The sequence below is a fragment of the Podarcis erhardii genome, assembly GCF_964252035.2.
Source record: "Podarcis erhardii genome assembly, chromosome: 10".
Classification (NCBI taxonomy): Eukaryota; Metazoa; Chordata; class Lepidosauria; order Squamata; family Lacertidae; genus Podarcis; species Podarcis erhardii.
Genome location: NC_138500.1, coordinates 34,455,256 through 34,475,858, shown reverse-complemented (window position 1 = coordinate 34,475,858; position 20,603 = coordinate 34,455,256). Strand labels below are relative to the sequence as shown.

General features: G+C 43.9%; 1 protein-coding gene across 4 annotated transcripts; it reads left to right on the top strand.

Annotated features, from left to right (window-relative positions):
• The first annotated feature begins 2,258 nt into the window (after nucleotides 1-2,258).
• ARHGDIB (Rho GDP dissociation inhibitor beta) lies at nucleotides 2,259-20,131 on the top strand. Of its 4 annotated transcripts, none has more exons than XM_081878653.1 (6): nucleotides 2,259-2,427; nucleotides 12,761-13,021; nucleotides 15,115-15,198; nucleotides 17,221-17,297; nucleotides 18,859-18,922; nucleotides 19,405-20,131. In XM_081878653.1, the coding sequence occupies exons 2-6, from the start codon at nucleotides 12,844-12,846 to the stop codon at nucleotides 19,602-19,604; spliced, it is 603 nt and encodes a 200-aa protein (XP_081734779.1). In that variant the 5' UTR covers nucleotides 2,259-2,427; nucleotides 12,761-12,843; the 3' UTR covers nucleotides 19,605-20,131. The 4 variants fall into 4 exon arrangements, with proteins under 4 accessions (XP_081734779.1, XP_081734777.1, XP_081734780.1 ...); XM_081878651.1 differs by having other exon boundaries at nucleotides 2,260-2,427; nucleotides 12,758-13,021; XM_081878654.1 differs by lacking the exon at nucleotides 2,259-2,427 and adding an exon at nucleotides 11,158-11,357.
• The last annotated feature ends 472 nt before the right edge of the window (nucleotides 20,132-20,603 follow it).

Genomic DNA, 20,603 nt, shown 5'->3' with positions numbered 1-20,603 from the left:
ATCCTATTAAGCACACAGTACCACATATTTCTTTCTTTGCACACCCATGCCTCCATTGCTACCCCTTCCACTGTTGTTTTCTGTGTCTGTTTTAGATTGCAAGCCTTTTGGGGCAGAGACCTATCATACATTTTGTTTGTAATGCACTATGCACACATGTGATATGTTTATCTTCTGGCAACCAGCCAACATGCACCCATTTCTTCCAGCTCATGTTCATTTTCTGGCTACTGATTTTCATCTCATTTTCTCTCTCTTTACCCAGAGCAGTTCTTATGGTACAGTGCAATATTTCAGCTCAGCTGATGACAGCTACAGAAATGAACAACATTCAATGTATTTTAGAGCTGCTCAGTTATCTGTAATGCAGTTTGAATTAAGGCATAAAGCCTGTCAGTGGATTTGTGTAAAGGAAGTATTAATAGTTTAAGAATGTTTACTTTATGGAGCCTTAATGACCAATGACTAGATGTTGCAGTGCTGAGAGAACAAACAGAAACAAAACAAGCTGGATGTAATCTCCTGCATGTTTACTTGTGAGTAAGACCCACTGAAATAAATAGGATCAGACTGCACACCAACCCCCACAGATGCCTGCTTCATCATCCCCTAGCCTAGGCATCTTCTTCCAGTGTCTGAATGCTTTTTCAAGATTTGATCAGCCAAAATTAAGCATTTATAAGGTTGGCTGATCTCACTGGCAGAGTTAAGCACATGCTCACATATGTCCAAGTGAAACTTAATAGTGCTTAACGATATGTGGCTGGGTCATGCCCATAGTTAGGATGCATTTCTCAGGGGTTTCTTTCATTAATTCTTTCCCTCTTCTCCTGTGAATCAACATTTCTTCATAATGAAAAAATTACGTGCATGCAGTGCTTCTGTGCAGGAACCAGGAGCTAAGTGGTACTCTGATGAAATACGAAACAGGAAGTAGTAAAAATCATCTAGCTCAGGGGTAGGCCGACGTAGATCAGGTTCAACTTGCAGATTTACTTTGCAGTAGATCAGCAAGGTTGTTTGGTTCCCAATTGTTCAACAACAGAAATTACAATATTACCTTTCCCATCTGTATTAGCAGTGCTTTTTTGACTCAAGAAAATCACCATTTTATAATTCAGCTTGGGAGAAATAAATACAGTAGATGGACAAAAGTACAAAGATTCGCAAAATGTTTAGGGGTATGTGTACCCCCAGAAAAAAGCACTGTGTATTAGGCTGTTGTAATCATCGTCAGGAATGGTCTCATAGTTGCCAACCAGATGCCTATGGGAAGTCTGAAAGCAGGACCTGAGCAGAACAACACTGTCCCCACTCTGCTATTCAGAGGCACACTGCCCGACAGCAAAGGAAGAACACAAAACATACCAAGTAGCCATTGGTAGCCTTTGGCTGCATGCACCCCTTACATATCCCCTCCACCTCTGGGGAACTGTAGTTTGCTAAGGGTGCTGGGAATTGTAATGCTGTAAAGGATAAATGCTTTTAATGTGCTTTAAGTATACGCAGCCTCCACGAATTTGTCCAATCCTCTTTCAAAACCACTCAAATTGTTGGCCAGTGTTACATCCTACTGGAAGCAAGTTATATGGGGCAAAACGTGCTCAGAGGCTATCCATTCCAATTGTACCGTCTTTTGGTAAATAGGCAAGATATGTCTTTCACACCTGGCTTCAGTGTGCAGCTTTTGGGATTCTTGTGGGGCGGGGGGGGGGGGGAGCAGATCCAACAATGCTGAAGGCTGCCCACCCCTTTTGCAAGACAAGCTTCTGGAGTGTGAAGATCAAACAGAAAACACAGTGTGTGTATATCTAATTATCTAGGTATCTCTATTTCTCTTCCTCTCCCGCCCCCAATAATCTTCTTGATGTGAGTTACAATACCTAACAGAGGAATTTTCCGGGCAACGTGCACAAAATGAAACATGCATACTTATTTTTTAACGGGCGGAGTGCAAAAAGGAGAAACCTGTATTTTTGTGGACCCTCTCCCTAAAAACCGTCCGCGCCCGAGCACTAAAAGTCAAGTAACATCCCAGCCAAGGAATATCACTTTCAGAAAGCCTCGTCTGCACAGAGCTACATGTTTTCTACAGAAACCCAGGTATGCGCCCCGCACCGCAGCCCAGCAATGCCTGAATGAATCCATTCTGTCCATATATATATGCAGGGGCACTTCAGGAATTCACACGCATCTCCTCTGTGGGCGAGGATGCTTTTTTCGCCCTAAAGAGAGCGAGAGACAGGCTTCGTGCACGGCAGGAAAAGCAGCGACACCGCAGCCCGGGGCTTCCTCTAAGAGTCGGGTGTGTTTTTTTTTTAAAAAAAAAATCTTATTTTTTCACCGACTTCCTTCCTGCTTTTTTAAACTGCCCAAGCTCGAAGCTGAGCGCAGAGCTCCGGACAGAGACGCCCCTCGCCGCCGCCGGTACGTGAGTCCGCCTTCTCGCCGGGGGGCGGGCGGGCGGAGGGACACCCACCCACCCGCTTGCTTTGCCCGCGCTCCCAGCCTCCTCCGGGAGACTTAATCCACAACCGGGAAAAGGCGGCCGGGAGAGCGGAGCGCGGCTCCCGCGCCAAAAGGGGAAGAAGCGCGCCTTGCTCTGCAATGCAGCAGGGCGCGCCGGCCGTATCCCGGGGGCGGAGGAAGGGGTCCGCTTGGGAAACGTGGCGGGAAGCGCCCCTCCGGATTCTGCCCCTTCGGGAAACCGGCCCGGGGGTGGCCGAGTTTGGGCAGGCGAGGCTGAGGGACGTTTCTCGCCTTGGTGCATTTCTCCGTGGAAAATTCCACCCCACTTCCTGTGCCAGAGCTCGCCCGTCATTCACATGAACTCTGGAGGCCTGGATGCTCATTTTATTATTTTTAGATTTGGGTCGCTGCATATTTTAAGGAGCGCGGGGCCCAGCGGCTCAGGGACTCGTTAAGGAAAGGAGAGAGTCGCTGCTTGACTTGCTTCTTCCTCCAACGGGCTTCCTGTGTGAATTCAGACAGTTGCTGCTGCAAAGAATAAGGGTGTCTGTGTCTTTTTTTCCTTTTTTTTTTTAATGGCGTTGAGTTTTAGTCAGGTTGGGGCTTCCAGACAGGCAATTTTTTTGGGGGTGGGATTCAGTTACTGGCAAACTGAGGTTGCACATTGATAGTGGGTTGGAAGATCTTGCACAACAAAACCTACTTCTGCAAAAGGCCAGTAGGAAAAGGGTGGGAAAGTCGGGTAACATTTTGCTTTGACTTAACCTCCCTGGAAACAGGTTGGAAAGTTTGCTCATTGGGTAGCCAATGTTGACTTCTTGCAAACCGATCAGGATGCCTTATCAATAAACAGGTCATCTGGAAGCAACAAGGGAAGTTTTGAGCCTGGTCAGTTCCACAAGAACAGGTGTATGGGTTCTACGCTCACTGAGAAAATCTTTCCTAGGGTTCTTTCTGTGTTCCTTACTCCATACTAAAACACAGAGGTTACCATTGCATAGGCAGGAAAGACAGCATATAGCTTTATTCTTTGATTAGAAATACATGTACTTAGATTAAAAAATCATTAATCTTTCCTCTAGCTAGATTGGGCCCCCAATGAGAGTATGGAAGTAGTCTAAACTAAAAACAAGTTTTTTTAATTAAAAAAACCCCAAAGGCCAACAAGATCTTGGGAGAGGAGTGAATGAGTTTCATCATGGGGTGCCTCAGCTGAAAAGGCCCTATCTTCTTATCTGGATGAGCCCCTAAAGGCAATAGAACATGTGCCAAATAACCTGGTCCTAATGCCCATTTAGGGCTTTATAGATAACAAGTAGCATTTTGAATTGTTTACAGAAATCAAATTGGCAACCAGTGCACATTGAACAACAGAGAAATATGCTCTTGTTGCCTTCAATCACCTTCAAGGAGCTCTGAAACTCCTAAGATGTGCAACCCTTTGCAAATAATCAAGTCAAGGGTTCTCTCCAAACCAAGCATGAAAAACATGTGCCCACCAGCCAGTGTCTTAGCTCCAGATGGGTCCAAAAATTTCCCTGTTGATACCCTTATTGGGTCTGAATTGCCATAGTTCAGAACCATTAGCTGGTCTCAGATAATTAATTTGGCTCATCCTGTCCCCAGTGCATTGCTAGTTTCTGCACAGGACCCCCTCCTTGCTTAATACTTAGCCTGCAGGAGGTACGAACTTCCACACAGAAATCACCACTTATTGAGTCGCAGAAAGACTGAGCTCCTAAACCCTGTTTGCTTTCCTTATGGTAATACCCCTTCCCCTTTAAAATTAGCAAAGCTACTGCTGATCAAAGAAGGCTCTTCCTCCTGCCGTTTAGTGAGCTGGGGTAACCTCAGAGCCTCTGGATTGGAAGATTAAGTCATTATGCTCTACTTTCTGCTAAAGTTGGTTTGCATAGGATGCCCCCTATCCTATCCCACCTTACATATAATCTGTTGATTTGCTGGACCTACAGCCTGGCTCTTACCCCATTCATAGAACAGCGGTTTATGCTAGGATAACTGGAAACCACCTCAAGGCAACTGTCTTATGTGAATAGATTGCATTTTCAAGATTACCTCTTCCTTTCCGCCATCTTTTGTGGTCACAGTCAGGGTGGTGAAAGCAGCAAAAGTGTATTTCCACCATGATAGGTCTTTTCTCTGCTTTGCCTTTAACAACTGCACGACAGGCAGAAATCCAGCAAGTGAAGCCTCCTCTATCCCTCTCTATCTGCATGTAAAGAAAGGCTTTACCTCCTGAATTGCAGCTGTTAAAAGGCCCCAGATCCCCACCAGGAAGCAAACAAATAGCCTTGGCAATCCTATTTAATATAAGGGTTTGGATAAATTGGAAATTTAAGTCTCTATGTTAGCAACTGTGAGTATGTAGAACAAGGGGATGGAAGTTATTAGAGACTGAGAAAACTCTTCATGCTGTGTTTGCACATGCCCTTTCGGATATACTTACTCCACCTGTAAAATGGGGTGTGGTGGGTAGCTGTACTTACTTCAGCTGCTATGCTTTTAGGATGAAGGCAGTAATTGCCCTATGGATACTTACAACTGACAAATGAAATAGCAAAGGGGTACAGCAGCACAGCAGGGACCTACTTCTTTGCCCATAGAACAACCAATTATACAGCAAAGAAAAGAGTAACGAGGACTTTCTGTACCAATTTTGTTGTGCCCCAGTGCTGCTTCTTTAATCTGGATATCTGACTTAAGGGAGTACAGAAATTTCCTTCCTTCTGAGAAATTGCTACTCGTAGTGATCGCTTAAACCTTCTTCCTGCTCTTAAAACTGGTGCTTGCTTTTTATAGCAACAGCCCAGGAATTCTAATGCTTTTGTTTCTTCTCTGGAAATGCTGAAGTCCTGCGGTACTATGGAAACAATTTGAAATCTAGGGTGTCAACAAAGAAGAGCTATAGGAGATGGGCAGTAGATACAGAGAGTGAAATAACTGGTGAGGCAAGCAGACAGGGAGGGAGGGAGCAATTTTTATTTTTGCTTGCTTTGGTTTTTTTTTTAAAGGCCATTTTTGTTAGAAAAAGAAAAGGCAGACAGTAAACTACATGGATACTTTCTACAGAAGCCCTCTAAGCTACATGGAGTATGAGCCCATGTTTGTGTCCTGTACGTATATTTTTGCAACGTCCCACATTAAAAGCACTGTTTGTTAGCTCCAGGCTTCTATTCTTCTCCTGAGACTATCTGGGCTCTACCTGCTTTCTTTAGACTGTTGCTGTTGTTAATCTTCTCTGATGTGCAATGGACCTTTGGAATCTATGCTATGCTGTGCATCCTCCCCTTCATTCCTCTTTCCACTAGAAAGTCTTTTCCTGTTCTATTGAGGTGTCAGCAGTCCAAATTCATGTTAGTAGATGGTCATCATGTGCCACAGCAGTGCTGTTTGGAAAGAAACCATTTGTCTTCTTACCGTAACTCCTAGTTGAGGTGGAGCTGATGGAACAGAGTAAATGTAGTTGGGTAATTTGAGTATGTTGAATCTGGAAATTGCTGTTCCTGAGCTGATTTGTCAACTGGAAACCTGGAATTCAAGGTGGAACTAATACTTCCTGCTTCTATAGCTGGTGGTGCCTGAAGGAAGCAATTAACTGAATTGGGACTTTCAGGTACCTACAAATCAACCAAATATGTACCCAAAGTATCTGACACAGTATTAATTCTTGGAGACCATATAATGCTATGAAAGCATATTCATTCTTTGAAACCGGGTTTCTTCTGTGAATTGTTTGGGTTTTCATTATATGATATTTGGTATTTGGTGCTTTTCATTTTTTGATGTATTCATTTATTTCACAGCGGAAGTGGTTTGATAGTCATCCCCTTCTCCCTAGACTCATGGGAGCTGTAGTTCTGTAAAGGTGTCCAGGGTGTTTGTGCTCTAACAGGAAATTCTTAGCATCTGTACCAGACTACAATCACTAGGATGGTTTAGCTAGTTAGACAGGAGTAACACTGATTTAAATATATTTATAGTATGCAATGCCTTCATTCTTGTTTGTTGTCATGGTCTGTAACCCTCCCCACACAATGTGGCTGAAACTAACATTATTCAATCAAAAGTCATGATTCCGCCATGGCCTGTGAAGAACCTGATTCCCAAAAGCTCTGTCACTCACAGTGTGCAATGCAGCACATTAAAAGGCTTTCCAGGCTTTGTTTTCTGCTTGTACATCAAGCCTCTCAGAGAGATCAATGTTAGTATTTTACACACAGGCATACTTCCAATTGTAGTGCTTGCCCAGAAAGGTATGGAACTAGTAGGGTTGCCATACGTGCAGAGTCTGCCAGAATACTGCAGTCAGAAGCAGCGGTTTCCCTTAAAAATATAAATAAATGCAGTCAATCTGATCTTGGCATTGACTTCCCGGTGAACTTCAACAAGAACTGAGATTAGGAAAAAACATATTTATCAGTAGCATCTTCTGGTAAGAGGTACAGTTGGCAGCTCTGCAAACGGGGAACTGCAACCTTGAAAAGAGTAAGTTGCCCAGGATCACATCTTACACTCATGACTAAAGATTTGACCCCAGATATCCCATGATTCAAGTTTAATATTCCATTCATTGGTTTATGACAGTGTTGCACATGTAGAGTCCATCCCCCTGCAGACAGGCAAACCAATGTGCACGAGGAAGGGCAGCATCTGACCCACACACTCTTAAAGGAGCTCATAGTCAAAGGAGGAAATCTAGCTAGGGAGAAAACAAGAGCTTTTCAGTGTACAGTCCTACCTTGGAAGTCAAAATGGAATCTGTTCCGGAAGTCCGTTCGACTTCCAAAATGTTTGAAAACCAAATCACACCTTCTGGTTGGCTGCAGGAAGCTCTTGCAGCCAATCAGAAGCCGCAGAAGCCCTGTCGGACGTTTGGGTTCCAAAAGAACGTTCGCAACTGGAACAATCACTTCCGAGTTCCAGGGCGTTCGGGATCCAAGGTACTCACCAGTGAAGTGTTATGTAATTAAACTGCCTCAACTTTAAAGTTCAGTAACGGTGGGAAAAGGAATCTCACTTGTCATTTCTCACTTGTCACAATAAATGCATATGTAAATTTGTTGGGGAGCAGTTTGATGCAGGGAAGTTTTTTGAGAGTAGGCCATCTATTTTCCTACCGAATTCAGAAATGGAAATGAGTTTCGTCTGGTGCTGGACTCCTGCCCCAAGCTGGCTTTACCATGCAACCAGTTAAAAGATTTTTCGAAGGCTCCTGTGGGTGGTTTCATTGCTAGGCTAAGTGACTGATACACATGTTGAGTTCAGAGGCGTGGGTCTCTTAGAAATAAGCAGCTGGACTAAGGCTATGGGTTATTAAAAGAAGATGGTTATTTTATGGTCCTTTCCTTTTTCACAGTTGCATACAGATTGGTGTTCTTCCTTCCAGAATTCTCTCTTAAGTCCTGGGGTGGACTATTCCAGGCTTGGTCCAGAGGAATCCTAGTCTAGATGGATCTGCCATAGACATAACAATGCACAATCTCTGGGACCAAGCTCTGGAGTTAGTGGGGGAAAGTATAGCAATATGGATGAGTGTCACGGATGTAGAGTCCACCTTCAAGTCATGCTTTGTCCAGGTCCCACCATGGAGATGTAGAAATTTGTGTTATTGAGCGGAGATACAGTAGATTACACCTGGCTTTTTCCTGTATGTAGCAAGAGCAGACAGCAGTGCTGTCTTTGGGGCGAGGCACTTAATCCCCCCTCTATTTTTTTTTTTTTTTGTAAGAGGTTGTGGTCCCCATTTCACTTCTTGTTGCATCCCTGTATTATTACACGTTTAAAAATAGGAGCGGAGGTGGTTGAGAGATTGAATAAGAGGCGCTGCAATTGCCAGTCTCCATGAATTGGAGAGGGCTGTGATAAACTGCTTCCCAGGAAAAGGCACAGAGAAGCAAACCCGACTTGTACAAGGAGCACTTACGGAGGGAGTGCCTGGTGTGTCTTCACTCTCCTTTTCTCCCTTTTCATCTCTCTAATGCACCCCTTTGCTGAAGTCTATCTATTGAGCTTCTGCATTTAACCTTCTCTTCTTTCTCTCTCACTTGTGTGTGTGTGTGGGGGGGGGGCTTTTGTTTCAGTGCTTTTGGGCACATGCATTTCTGAACTGGGGAGGGCTGATTTATACTGATTTATAAAATGCATTGCAACTCATCATAGCTATATTCTCTGCATTACACAGTAATTTGAGTACCCATATTTTGGTGCATCTTTGAATGCTCAAGTGATGCAGTTATGTAATCTTAGACTCTGGAGTCAGTGGCCCTTGTAGATGGCAAAGTGTATTACTTGAAGGTGTGGTATTGCAGGCATGCTGCACCTTCTGACGACTGGGGCCCTGGACTTCTGCCCCAAAGTCCTGCCCTGATGGCATCATTGTGTACGTTTTTTCTTTGTGTGTGTGTGGTTACTGGTTCTTTATTTGATGGAAATGTGCCTTTGCTACGTGCAATTTACTGTAGTCTTATAGTTTGATAGTTCTGCATTCCCATTCATGCAAATATATCTCAAGGTTTGATTTGCATTTAAGCAGCTGTCTCTTGACATCCAGAACTGCTTGGGGTCCACGTGGAAAGCTGTGTGTGGCCACTGGGCTTGGGCATCATGGTACAGCAGACTGGTTTTTTTTGGAAGCTTGTGGTGATGTGGTGGAATTATTTGCATTGCAAAGCTGAGAGGCGGCACATGGCTTGCCCACAAAGAACAGCCTCAGCAAGATTTCAATTTCTGTTGTCCACCACATTGCAGCTTATTTGTCTGAATGAAGCTTATAAACTACTCTTCTCTCTGTCTTCCCGGTAGCACATGCAGTCTTGTTTTGCTGCTGGCTAAGTATATTTGGCACCTCTCCTTTTTTGGATTAAAAAAGTCTGGTTAGGAATGATGTATTTATCACATGTAATTTTAAAAGCCACAGGTATACACACTATATACCTTAAAAGCACATTCTTTCTCTCAGAGAATTCAGGAAATTGTAGTTTATGCCTCTCAGTAGCGCATTTCCCATCATTCCTTAGTAAACTACAGTGCCCAGAATTCTTTGAGAAAGAGAATGTGCATTGAATGCAATTTAAAGGTATAGTGTGTGTACATAGGCACAGTGTGTGCAGTTCAGGAATGGGGAGCCAGTGGGATGGCTGTTGTTGTTCAACAACATCAGGAGGGGCGTAGGTTCCATATCCCTAGGGAAGACCTGGTTCCCATTTTTTTGGACACAGCATATGGGAGGTGACTGAGCATTCTAATCTCCCAGCCTACCATACTAGAAGGGGTTTGGATAGGGCAGAATGGAGGCCTTTCATGGATTATTAAAAAAAAAAAAAGATCACAGTCCAGTGATTTAGATAAAAGCAACAGAAGAAAAATGACAAAATCATGGCAATTTGAAGGTTATTGTGAAAATGTTTGAATATGTGTGTGTGTGTGTGTGTGTAATTTTAAAAGGAGAATGACATATTGGGCCCTTCCAGACTGGTTCTTCTTTTGCAGATATATTTTGCAACATGTCATTGATGCAATAATAAAGTATTAATGTTGGATTCCTACTGGACTGTCCACGCAGTATTATAGCATTCTTCCCACCTGGAGGGCACTCTTGCACTGTGATGCAACAAAATGGGACAAAAAACCAAAATCCAGAACATTTCTGGTATTAAAAGTCACAGGATTTCATTCAGATGTTACAGGGCATGCACTGATGAATGACAAAGCAATATGACCACCCCAAAACTTGCAAGCAGAAACTATTAAAAGAGCACTGAAAAGGGCATGTGGAGTGGAACTGAGCCACAAAGAGACAGCTGCCAGTCCGTGTAGACAGTACTAAGCTAGGTGGACCAATGATCTTACAGTATAGAACAGTTCCCATCTACCGACATAAAATGTAATCTCTGGGATTGATATGCAATCTGGATAGATAGCTGGAGTGTGAGCTACAAATGGTTTAAAAACCCTGCATTTATTATACAATCAAAGGACTGTGTAGGATTGTGTCTCTTTCAAGATCAGATCCTATTCTGCTCACCAACATGCTGTTAATACAGTTTCAGAAGGCATGGCTAGTGTGATGTAGCTATTAGATTAGAATTAGGGAGACCTTGGTTCAAATAATCCATTCAGTTCACTGGGTTCATTTCAGCTGGCTGAGGATCCGTTGTTAAAGCTCAGTGTGCTTTATGAGTTGAACCTACGGAGTTATAAGTAAGCAGCACTGATTTTGCATCCCGAGAAACCGGGTTTTATTCTAGGCACTTCTGCTCATTGCCCTGCATTTGTGTGAGGGTGGGTATATAATATGTAACCTATTTATCTATCTATATTTCCTGCATTTTGGAGGTGGGGCTGTGGCAGCTGTCATGGTGAGCTCCTGCACTTCAAAATTTACCACTCCACCCATGTGCTTCTTTCCTCTGCCCCCTTCCCTCTCTTGTGCTGTCCATCACAGAGGTGTTCCAGATCTGCCCATCTTGGGTACTCATGAACCCTCTCGCTGTTCCTTCCTCTGTCTTTGCCTCTAGACCTCAAACCACAAGAGGAGACGTGTTCTTCTGGCATTACAAAGGGAGTGCCAGTTTCAGCCGCTGCTGAGAATGCAGCGTGCTGATTTCAGCCTTTCTTACTTCCTCCTCTTTTGGAGAAGTTTCAGTGCTTAACGGCTGCTGCTAGTAGGAGTCTGCAGCCAGGGCATGTGTTGTCATAGGAACAAACCACATGCTTCCTTTTTGCACAGGAAAAGGGACCTGGTCATAGCGTAGACAACAGCTATTTTAACTGTTGTGCAGTCAAGAAACTACATGATATTTGCAGCTGGATTCATCGGCATTCTTCATTTAATTGTTTTAAAAGCTTGTGCTATGAGCTCCATCCAGGTATTTCCCCCTCATTCCTTGCTTTTCTTTCTGAACGCCATCTCTAGCCTGTCCTTAACTGAGGCAAAGCCCTATAATTTGCTGCATGGCATATTTGATTGATTTTGATTGTAGCGGAATTGATCAAGGCTGCAGTGGATCTCAGTTGCTGTGTTGCTCAGACGCTGTGTGTGGTGGGCTGTTCCTGTGTCAGTGTGCTGTCAAGGCATTTGTTCCGCAAAGGCGGCTCCTGGTGGGGTTTGCTGGATCGCTGCTGGAGCTGTGTGAGGTGTCTTGTTACTCAGAAGAGGATGAGGCTATGTGCGCTTAGCAGATTTTTCTGCTTAAATCAGTTCCAGCCTTGCATATAGGTCAAAAATGTTTTGAATCCAGTTGCAGTGATCAGCCCTATAAATCAGTTCAATGAGCAACACAGAAGAGAATCCCAGAATTGCGAGCTGCAGGCTTGTTGCATTGATTCCCTGTGGGTGGTCCCAGCAACCAGGTGTATCTGAAAACTGGAATAAGGTTTTCAGCCACCTTGAAACTAAATTCTTGGATTGAAGATATGCTAAAAGTGCAGCGGAATCTCGCCTGCTCAAAACTGAGCAGTGTTCACAAGTTGCAATGGTTATTTTGAGGTTCCACTAATGGAAATGTGTAGAAACCATAATATGCCAACTGCTATAAATCAGTGCCAGGTTCTGTTTCTGCATTAATTGCTCTCTCTGATTCCAGTTGGATAGAGGAAGAGGGAAGTGTGTTTGTGTGTATGTGCATGTGTGTATGTATTATATGCTTTATATGTGCTCAAATATGTTTTTCTCCTATATAATATTCAAGAGAGAGCTGCCCATTAGAATAGCTGACTTACATGGCTGTGGATTTCTCTCTAGGTAGAAAAAAAAATCTTTGCTCACTGCCTCAGAACCTGGCCTAGATGCAGACTGTCAGCAGATGGTTGTATTTTATAACTTTTTTTGTTTGGTGCCCAAAGAATCAAGTGCGACTTGGTTTGGTTTATTTAAAAATAAATAAATAGTACATATATTTTACAGTTGCTAATCACAGTATTAGATAAGTTCACAGGAGGCAGTAATATTAACGGTTGGAGGTAACTGACAGGGACTGGAGTGACACCTTGTGCTGTTTGTATACTTTCTGTGCAGAATATCCGGGGTTAGGAAATGCTGCACAAATAATATTTTGCTAGGTAGGCTCCTGTTGGTTTGACAGGACCAGCAGCGTTCAGGCGCCAGCAGTCAGGCTGCTGTTCACATCTTTTTGTATAGAATTGACTGCAGTACAGCTGTTGAACGTCTAGACGCAACAGAATCTTAATTTTGAATACCAGAAAAATGACAGTGACACTTGTGTTTACAAAAGCATTTAGATGGCTGTACCTTTGCTCTTTATTGCAGCAGAAGCCCAGCTAAGGACTTAGGAGCCCCACCAGCGTTGTGCTTTAACACTCACTGGCGGCTTCCTCTTCCGAGGCCAGACGACCATGACTGAGAAAGACCCTGAGGTGCATGTGGAAGATGATGATGATGAGCTAGACAGCAAATTGAACTATAAGCCCCCACCTCAGAAGACGCTTCAGGAACTGCAGGAGCTGGACAAGGACGACGAGAGCCTTGCAAAGTACAAGAAGTCCCTGCTAGGGGATGGACCTGTTGTCGCAGGTATGGCTCAAGAGACCTCTGTGGGAACGGGATTGGTCCTGTGGCACAGGGGTGGAGAACCTTTTTCGCTCCACAGGCCTGACCTCATGGGCCAAAATTGATAGTGGGAGGGGCTTCCCACATGGCAATCATGTGATGCCATTATGATGTCACATGATTGTCAAATTTGGTTTGCTCTGATCTTAAAAGGGTAATGGGTGGAGGCTTGCAAAAACCTTTGTGGATCTCAACCCCCCTCCCCCCTGCTTTGCTTTTAAGTCCTCAATCTTGCACTGTTTTGGCTCTGATTTCTCATTATTTGATGAGTGGAGATTAAATCCTGCTCCCTAGGCTTCACCTGCCTGTTCCAGAATGAATGCAGCTGGTGCAGGATTAAATCCTGTGCTCCCGCTCATCACTTGATGTCAGCAGTTACATCAGCTGCTGGGCAGGTGGGTTGGGTTTGGGGCAAATGTCCAGTTGGGACAAATTGGACTCCCCTGGCAGGTGGAGACTGGCCTGTGGGCTGAAGGTTCTCCAACCCTGATGTAGCAGGACACCTTTCAGAATAGGGAAGGAGCTGATTTGGCATTATGTAGCAGGACTAGCATTGTTATGGATGAGAGAATATGAATAAGTCTTGAATGTGGGGAACGAAAATATGTTGGTTTGCTATAAAAAATAATATTATTTTGTGTGGGTTGCTTATAGGAAGATTTGGGTTCTATTTTCAGCATCCAAATACATTCTCTCTTTGACTAGGGATACCTAGTTTTGAAGCTCAGAGTTATGAGCACTTGCGACCAAAAGGATCATACCTAGCGGTGCTGAGAGAAACTCCAGCTGTGTACACACCATACATTTAAAGCACAGAGCCAGGGGAAAAAAAGAATCCTGTGTTTTACCCTGTAGAGAGCTATGATTCCCAGCACCCTTAAACTACAGCTCCCAAGATTCCTTCGTTGGGGAAGTGGGATGTGCTTTAAATGAATAGTGTAAACACAGCTTTCTGCTCATGATCCTAGAGATCTGGTTCCAGTCAGGGTTAATAGCTCTAGGTGGGATCCTGCAGCACCTGCTTCACAGTGTATCAGTGCTTCCAATGCCACAGTTTTAGGAGGCATTCGGTACTTGCCTGTAAAACCCAACTGAGTGAATTCATGCTTAGCTGCTCTCAGTTGGGGCCTTCGCGAATGTGTGGTTGAACATATTGGGAGGGACTCGCAAGAATTCTTTTGGGAAGTGGGGATGTGGGATTGTTCTCGTCAAGCAGAGAAGGGAGCCAGGTATGTGCTCAGAAGGGTTGTTAGGCTGCAATCCTAAGCATATCTACTAGTGGGGGGAGGAGAGGAATAGCTTGTACAATCGTCAGAATCAAATGGCAGTGCTCAAGCGTGACTGTAGCACTTTTAAGCTGGCAGGAACAGGAATCGTGCGGTTATGCGATTGAATACGCTCTCATAAAAAGAAGAGCAGGAGGGTATTTCAGCATGCAGATAACACTTTGTGGCATAAAGTGTATAGCTTCATCACATATTTCTAATCCTGGAATACCTTTATCACCATTATTATTAGTAGTAGTATTCATTAAATTTATTAGTGGTTTTTTTTTTTTTTTTTTTTTTGCAGCAGCAGCAGCTGCAACTCAAAGCATCTTACAACATTTAAAGCAAACACATGCATTTAAACCAGCATTTTTAAAAAGTGATTTTGTCTGAGAATTTTGGGCAGCGCTGGATGCATGTTCGAGGGGACCCTGGGCAATGTGTCCCTTGTGGGGGGACCTTCCTCTGCTAGTGAGCCCCCCTGGTCTTACCTGGCTATGGTGGGGGCATACCAAGTCATGCTCGACAGTTGGGTCTCACAGTGCCCCAGAGCCATTGCCATCCAAGGGGCGTTGTGATAAAGGAAGAGTAGCTAGATCCAACTGCCTAATGTTGTTCAGAGCGCTAGGTCAAAAATTAAGGAAGGAATGGGGGGTGGGCGTGGGGGCACTAGCTGCTGCCCAAGGCTCTTTTCTACAGTGACTGATGCTGTAGAAGTCTTTGAACAACAAAGGCATAGGACCTTGTTTCCTTAACAAGCTGACTTACCTACCTTTCCTGTTCCCACAGACCCTACAGTTGCCAATGTGACCGTCACTCGGCTCACCCTGGTTTGTAACAGTGCTCCAGGGCCAATTACCATGGACCTCACTGGTAGGTGAAATTCTCTTCCTTTCACAGCATAAGGCCAGTGCTTTTTTTCCTGAAAAAAATGTTTAGGGGTACTCTCATTTTCCTGCTCATAGATTCACAAAATGTTTAGGGTTTTGTTGTTGTTGTTTTTGTCCCCTAGGCCACATCCATCCTTTCCTAACCCTCCAGGGATCACACACTGGTAGTTAGTGTGACCATCCTGCACTTTCACATTCCTGCAGACACACTCACATGACATGCTTCTCAGCTGATCTATGCAGATTATACATTATTAGGTTATTGCCCTCTTACCCCCATCAAACAATTGATTGGGGAGGGCTGACCAATCCTTCCTCCCATTCTGTATCTTAATTAATTTTGTTTTCTTACTGTTGTCACTGCAAAAAGAAAATTCAGGTCTTGAGTGGGGGAGGGAGAGAGAAAAAAATGGTTGAGGGCTGATACAACAAGGGACACCAGCTGGTTGACAGGTGGGTGTTGATTGGGGGAAATGGCTTCATGGGCTGAATTGGAACCCCTGGGGGGGGGGCAAGATTGGCCCACGGGGCAGAGGTTCCCCACCCTTGCTTAGTGAGTTTGCAGGTTAGGTGAGACTTGAACGGGGCACTCTGATATCCTAGGTGCTTTATTCCTTTTGGACACGTTAAGTGGTTGGTTTTTGTTTTTTGTTTTAAAAAAGCAAAAGAATTTGAGGATGCTTAAAAAACAACAACAAAGTGACACATCTCTACAAGTAGGTCATAGAAACTTTTCCCAGAATCCTATGAAGTGTACACAGAATAGTTCTTGCCAAGCCCTTTTTGCTGGCACAGACTAGAGCATCAGTCCTTTTTGCAGACTAAATCAGCAGTCTGCTTCACACCAGTGTGAGAGAGTCACGCTTCGCCTTATATGGACTTCTTATCTGAGAGAGGAAGTTGGGGCTAGGCAGAGCTAGGATGCTTCCTCTTCATCTGAAATCTCTGGGGAGGCAATACCACAAACGGTTTCTTGATTATCTCAACATTATACAGCCTGTTTTGTGCGAGTGCCTAGGTTCCTCTCAAACCCACCTAGCAACAGCTTTACCCCTTGCACAAACCCCCTCAGTGTCAGTGGCTCTTTGCACAAGAGAATCTCCCAAGGAGTTGTGCCTATTCCCCCCCCCCCCAGTTCATGGGACTGACAGAAAATGTGCTCATATACACAAACACACAAGTACACAGGCACATTTATGGTTCAGGAATACATCCACAACCCTATTCGCAACCATAAAGTATAGGTATCGTAGACATGTTAAGACTGTTATCTATGCAACGTAAACAACTCGAATAGCAATTTTCTTTGTTTAGGGAACCTCAACAACTGTCTGTGTAGGTGAATGTTCAAGATCTCAATCAAAGATGTTGCAGTGCCTCTTCAAATACCTCCCAGGATTCTTTGGAGAATGCTCTTTTAGTTTTAATGTACAGTGGTGCCCCGCAAGACGAACGCCTCGCAAGACGGAAAACCTGCTAGACGAAAGGGTTTTCTGTTTTGGAGGCGCTTCGCAAAACGAATTTCCCTATGGGCTTGCTTCGCAAGACGAAAAAGTCTTGCGAGTTCCTGCGGGTTTTTTTCCCTCCCCCCCCTTTTCCTAAGCCGCTAAGCCGCTTATCAGCTGATCCGCTGATAAGCTGCTTAACAGCTGATCGCTAAAAGCCGCTAAACCGCTAATAGCGCTAATCCGCTAAGTTGTCAATGGGCTTGCTTCGCAAGACGAAAAAACCGCTATACGAAGAGCCTCACGGAACAGATTAATTTCGTCTTGCGAGGCACCACTGTATTTGTTTAAAACATGTATATGCCTTCATCAAACATACTCCAGTTTACCTTGTGTGAAATCGATGCATATTTGAAGGGCAGATGTTTAAATGTCCACATGTACCACAGTCCTTCAACATACTATAGTTAGAACAGTTTATGGGTAAATGTGTTCTCTTGTGTCTTGTCTTCTTCACAATATTAACTGGGTGTCTCTCTTCTCTCCCTGACCCACCTCAGGGGACCTTGAAGCTCTCAAGAAACAGACATTTGTAATAAAGGAAGGATCTGAATATTGCGCCAAGATCCACTTCAAAGTGAGTCACTCTTCTACTTGTGTTTTCTGTGGGTGTCTAGTGCTGGGTTCTGCCCCCTGGTGATGCCTGGTGCAATGCAAACCTGTGTATTGGGTTGTAGGTTCACATGTTTCAAACCCTGACAGTCTAAATAGTAAAGGCACTGCTAAATTAAAAGGGTATATTGTGCAAAGACAGCAGTAGGTTGCACCAGGCCAAAATGGCTTTCCACAATGCAGGCTCTTGCATTCCTAAACCCCACTGCTGGGACTGGTACCATATTTTTTGTTCCATAAGACACACCTAACCATAAGACACACCTAGTTTTTAGAGGAGGAAAGGGGGAAAGCCCCGGTTTTTTGAGGATCAGCTCAAAGTTGTTGAGCTTACTTTGCAAAGGGAAAAAAATCCTGTTTTTATGGGGTTCAACTCACACTTCTGAAGCTTCTTTAGGAAAGGAAAGGGAGCTGTTTCTACAGTTTCCAGACAGATAATCTGATCAGCCAGTCGCTGGGGAAACAAACAGCCTCCGTCTGCAGAACATTCAACAATGGAGGCCTGGGCAAGGGGGCGGGGCCAGAAAGGGAGCCAGCAATCGACCACACATTCGCTCCATAAGATGCACAGACATTTCCCCTTACTTTTTTGGAGGAAAAAAGTGCGTCTTATAGAGCGAAAAATATGGTAGTTTATTTAGTTTATATTGTTATTCTTTAATGTATTTTATTGGAATGGTCAATGTTGCAGATCAACCAGAGTGGTGCTCCCCACCAGAAGAACAACATATAAATGTTTCAATAGTTGTCTTTTCAGAAAAGTTTTTTACAATGTTTACCGCTTTCATAAAATCACCCTTTTTTCAAATCTCATTACTGTGATATTGTTGTACTTCACAGAGAATTTTACACTTGTGCAAAACTGACTTGAGGGTGCACTTGGAGAAAGGCTTAAACACTGCTTTTTTCTGGGGGGACGCAGGGGTACGCATACCCCTAAACATTTTGTGTATCTAAGTTTGGCCTCATTGAGGGCAGTATTTCAATATGAGTAGGAAAATGAGAGTACCCCTAAACATTTATTTTTTTAAAGCACTGCTTTAAACAGCCTATCGAAAAGCAGCAGATCAAGTGGGGGGGGGGGATAGATTTGTGTGGTATCTGAAAAAACAAGTAATTGGTTAATTTATATGATGACATATAATTAAATTGCATTTGCAAACCCGTTACTAAATGTGAGTGAGTTTATCTGAAAAAATTACACCAAATTTATCATTCTAAAATGTAATAAAAGCTATCAGTTTCTCAGCTTGATCCCTGCGCTGGCCTAGAGTAAACTTCTCATGTAAAGGAGTTTCATTATTGGCAAGCACCTCTTGCAGCTGCTTATGAGGAGGCACTCTGAAATTGAGTAGGGTGGGCTTTATTCCTCCATGCCATCTCCCAACAGCCAAAAAGGGTGAGGGATGGCAAAACGTGGCACAAGCAAAGAGGAAACAAGGAGGGAAAAGTGGAATAAAACAGAGTCTTATTACCAAGGCAAAAGGGGCGGCAGAAGCTTGAATGATGATGCTTTTGTCTTGCAGGTAAATAGAGAAATTGTATCTGGCTTGAAATATGTGCAGCATACTTACCGGACAGGGGTGAAAGGTAAGTAAAAATGAGCTATTTCTTTTCTTCCTTAGCAAAGCTTCTTCCCACCTCTCTGCATACTGTTCTCCTTTACTACTCCAGCTCACCTAATCCCACTCACTTTCCCATGTATTCCCCATCACTTTCCAAACTGCAAACATTCCATTTTTTTTAAAAAAGCTGAATTTGTTGTGTTAGGGCAACAGACGGCTTTGATCAAAATTAAATGCATAAACTTAAAGTTTGGATATGCCCTTGGACCCCTCCCACAAAATACTGCCAGTTTGGAGGCAACCTAGTTTATGGAAAGAGCATTAAAATTCTTTCTGGGCTATTTTCTGTGCATGGTTGCAGAGCAGCAGCAGTGTACACAGGACTCCCTCACTACAGGCTGATGCAGCAGAGAAACTGCAGAGCTGAGCTGCTTGTGTGGCTGTCTCTCAGCAGCCTGTGTTTGTGCCATGCCTCTGATGACTTTCTTGTGGGCTGTTCTCTCCTAGTGGACAAAGTGACATTCATGGTGGGCAGCTATGGGCCACGGCCGGAGGAATACGAATTCATTACACCTCTTGAGGAGGCACCTAAAGGCATGATGGCTCGAGGAAACTACCGCAACAAGTCCTTCTTCACCGACGACGACAAGCACGACCATCTCACCTGGGAGTGGAACTTGGCCATTAAGAAGGAGTGGACAGAATGAGCTCCACCTCGTTTCTCCTCCCCCTTTGCTTCCTCCTGCCTCTTGCACTGTTCTCCAGGTGTGCCAGTCTCTGGCTCCTGCATGCCACGCTTCCTCCAACACCCCCCCACACACACACCTGGCCCTTTTACTGTCACAAGAAATTCTGTTTTAACACAGGCCTTGGGACAGGCTCTGTCTCTCCTGCGCTGAAAAATAAACCACAAGGAATTAAAACTGGGACAAATCATCCTCTCTGCTTGCATAGGATCAGTCCTTGAAGTGCCTTTGCTAGGAAGACGCACAGATACTAACCCAACACAATTGCTATCTAGGTTGTCCCCATTTAAAGATCTATGGCCGCTAGCCTAGTTTCCTTGCAGTCTGTATTCACTGGAAACATACTTGCCTATGAGTGGATTCTATCTAATTTAAGCTTGTTTATTGTGTGTGGAAAACTTGCCTTTGAGAGTAGCAGGAGACACAGTTCCTGCCCTGGCCTGTGAAAATGTCTGTGTCTTTGAAAATAAAGCCAGTTTTGTCCTTTGCTTCCGAGTGTCTCGTGTTTCATATAGTAAATGGATTTGTTCCGTCCTTTGCACATGCAGAATGTCAAATATATTCAGATCTACAATGAATTTTAAAAATAGATCCAAATACTTTCGTGAGTGGTATTGTTTGACTTAGGGTTTCTCCCTCCCTTTTACTGAAGCATATTTATTGAGAGCTTACACTCCGCAAGGTGCCGCATGGAACATAGATATGACCTAATCCTTGTCCAGAGGGCATGGTGTTTATGAGATACTGTTCTAAGAAGGGAGGACACCTGTCATCTATCTGCATCATCTCAGAAGAGGCATTCCTCCTCCCTCACATGGAGGGGATGCATACCTCTTCTGAGATTAGGCAAGCAGTATTTAAGAGCACATAAATAATGACTTTCCCCTCAAAACTGTTGTTTCCATTTGTATACAATATTCATGCAGATTTAATCAAGTAAACACATTAAATTAAACTACT

What these genes read in the sequence shown, in the direction of transcription:
- ARHGDIB (XM_081878653.1), top strand. Translation starts at nt 12,844, where the DNA reads ATGACTGAGAAAGACCCTGAGGTGCATGTGGAAGATGATGATGATGAG. An exon ending in GGATGGACCTGTTGTCGCAG is followed by an intron (nt 13,022 to 15,114) that starts GTATGGCTCAAG and finishes CTGTTCCCACAG; the next exon opens with ACCCTACAGTTGCCAATGTG. An exon ending in TTACCGGACAGGGGTGAAAG is followed by an intron (nt 18,923 to 19,404) that starts GTAAGTAAAAAT and finishes GTTCTCTCCTAG; the next exon opens with TGGACAAAGTGACATTCATG.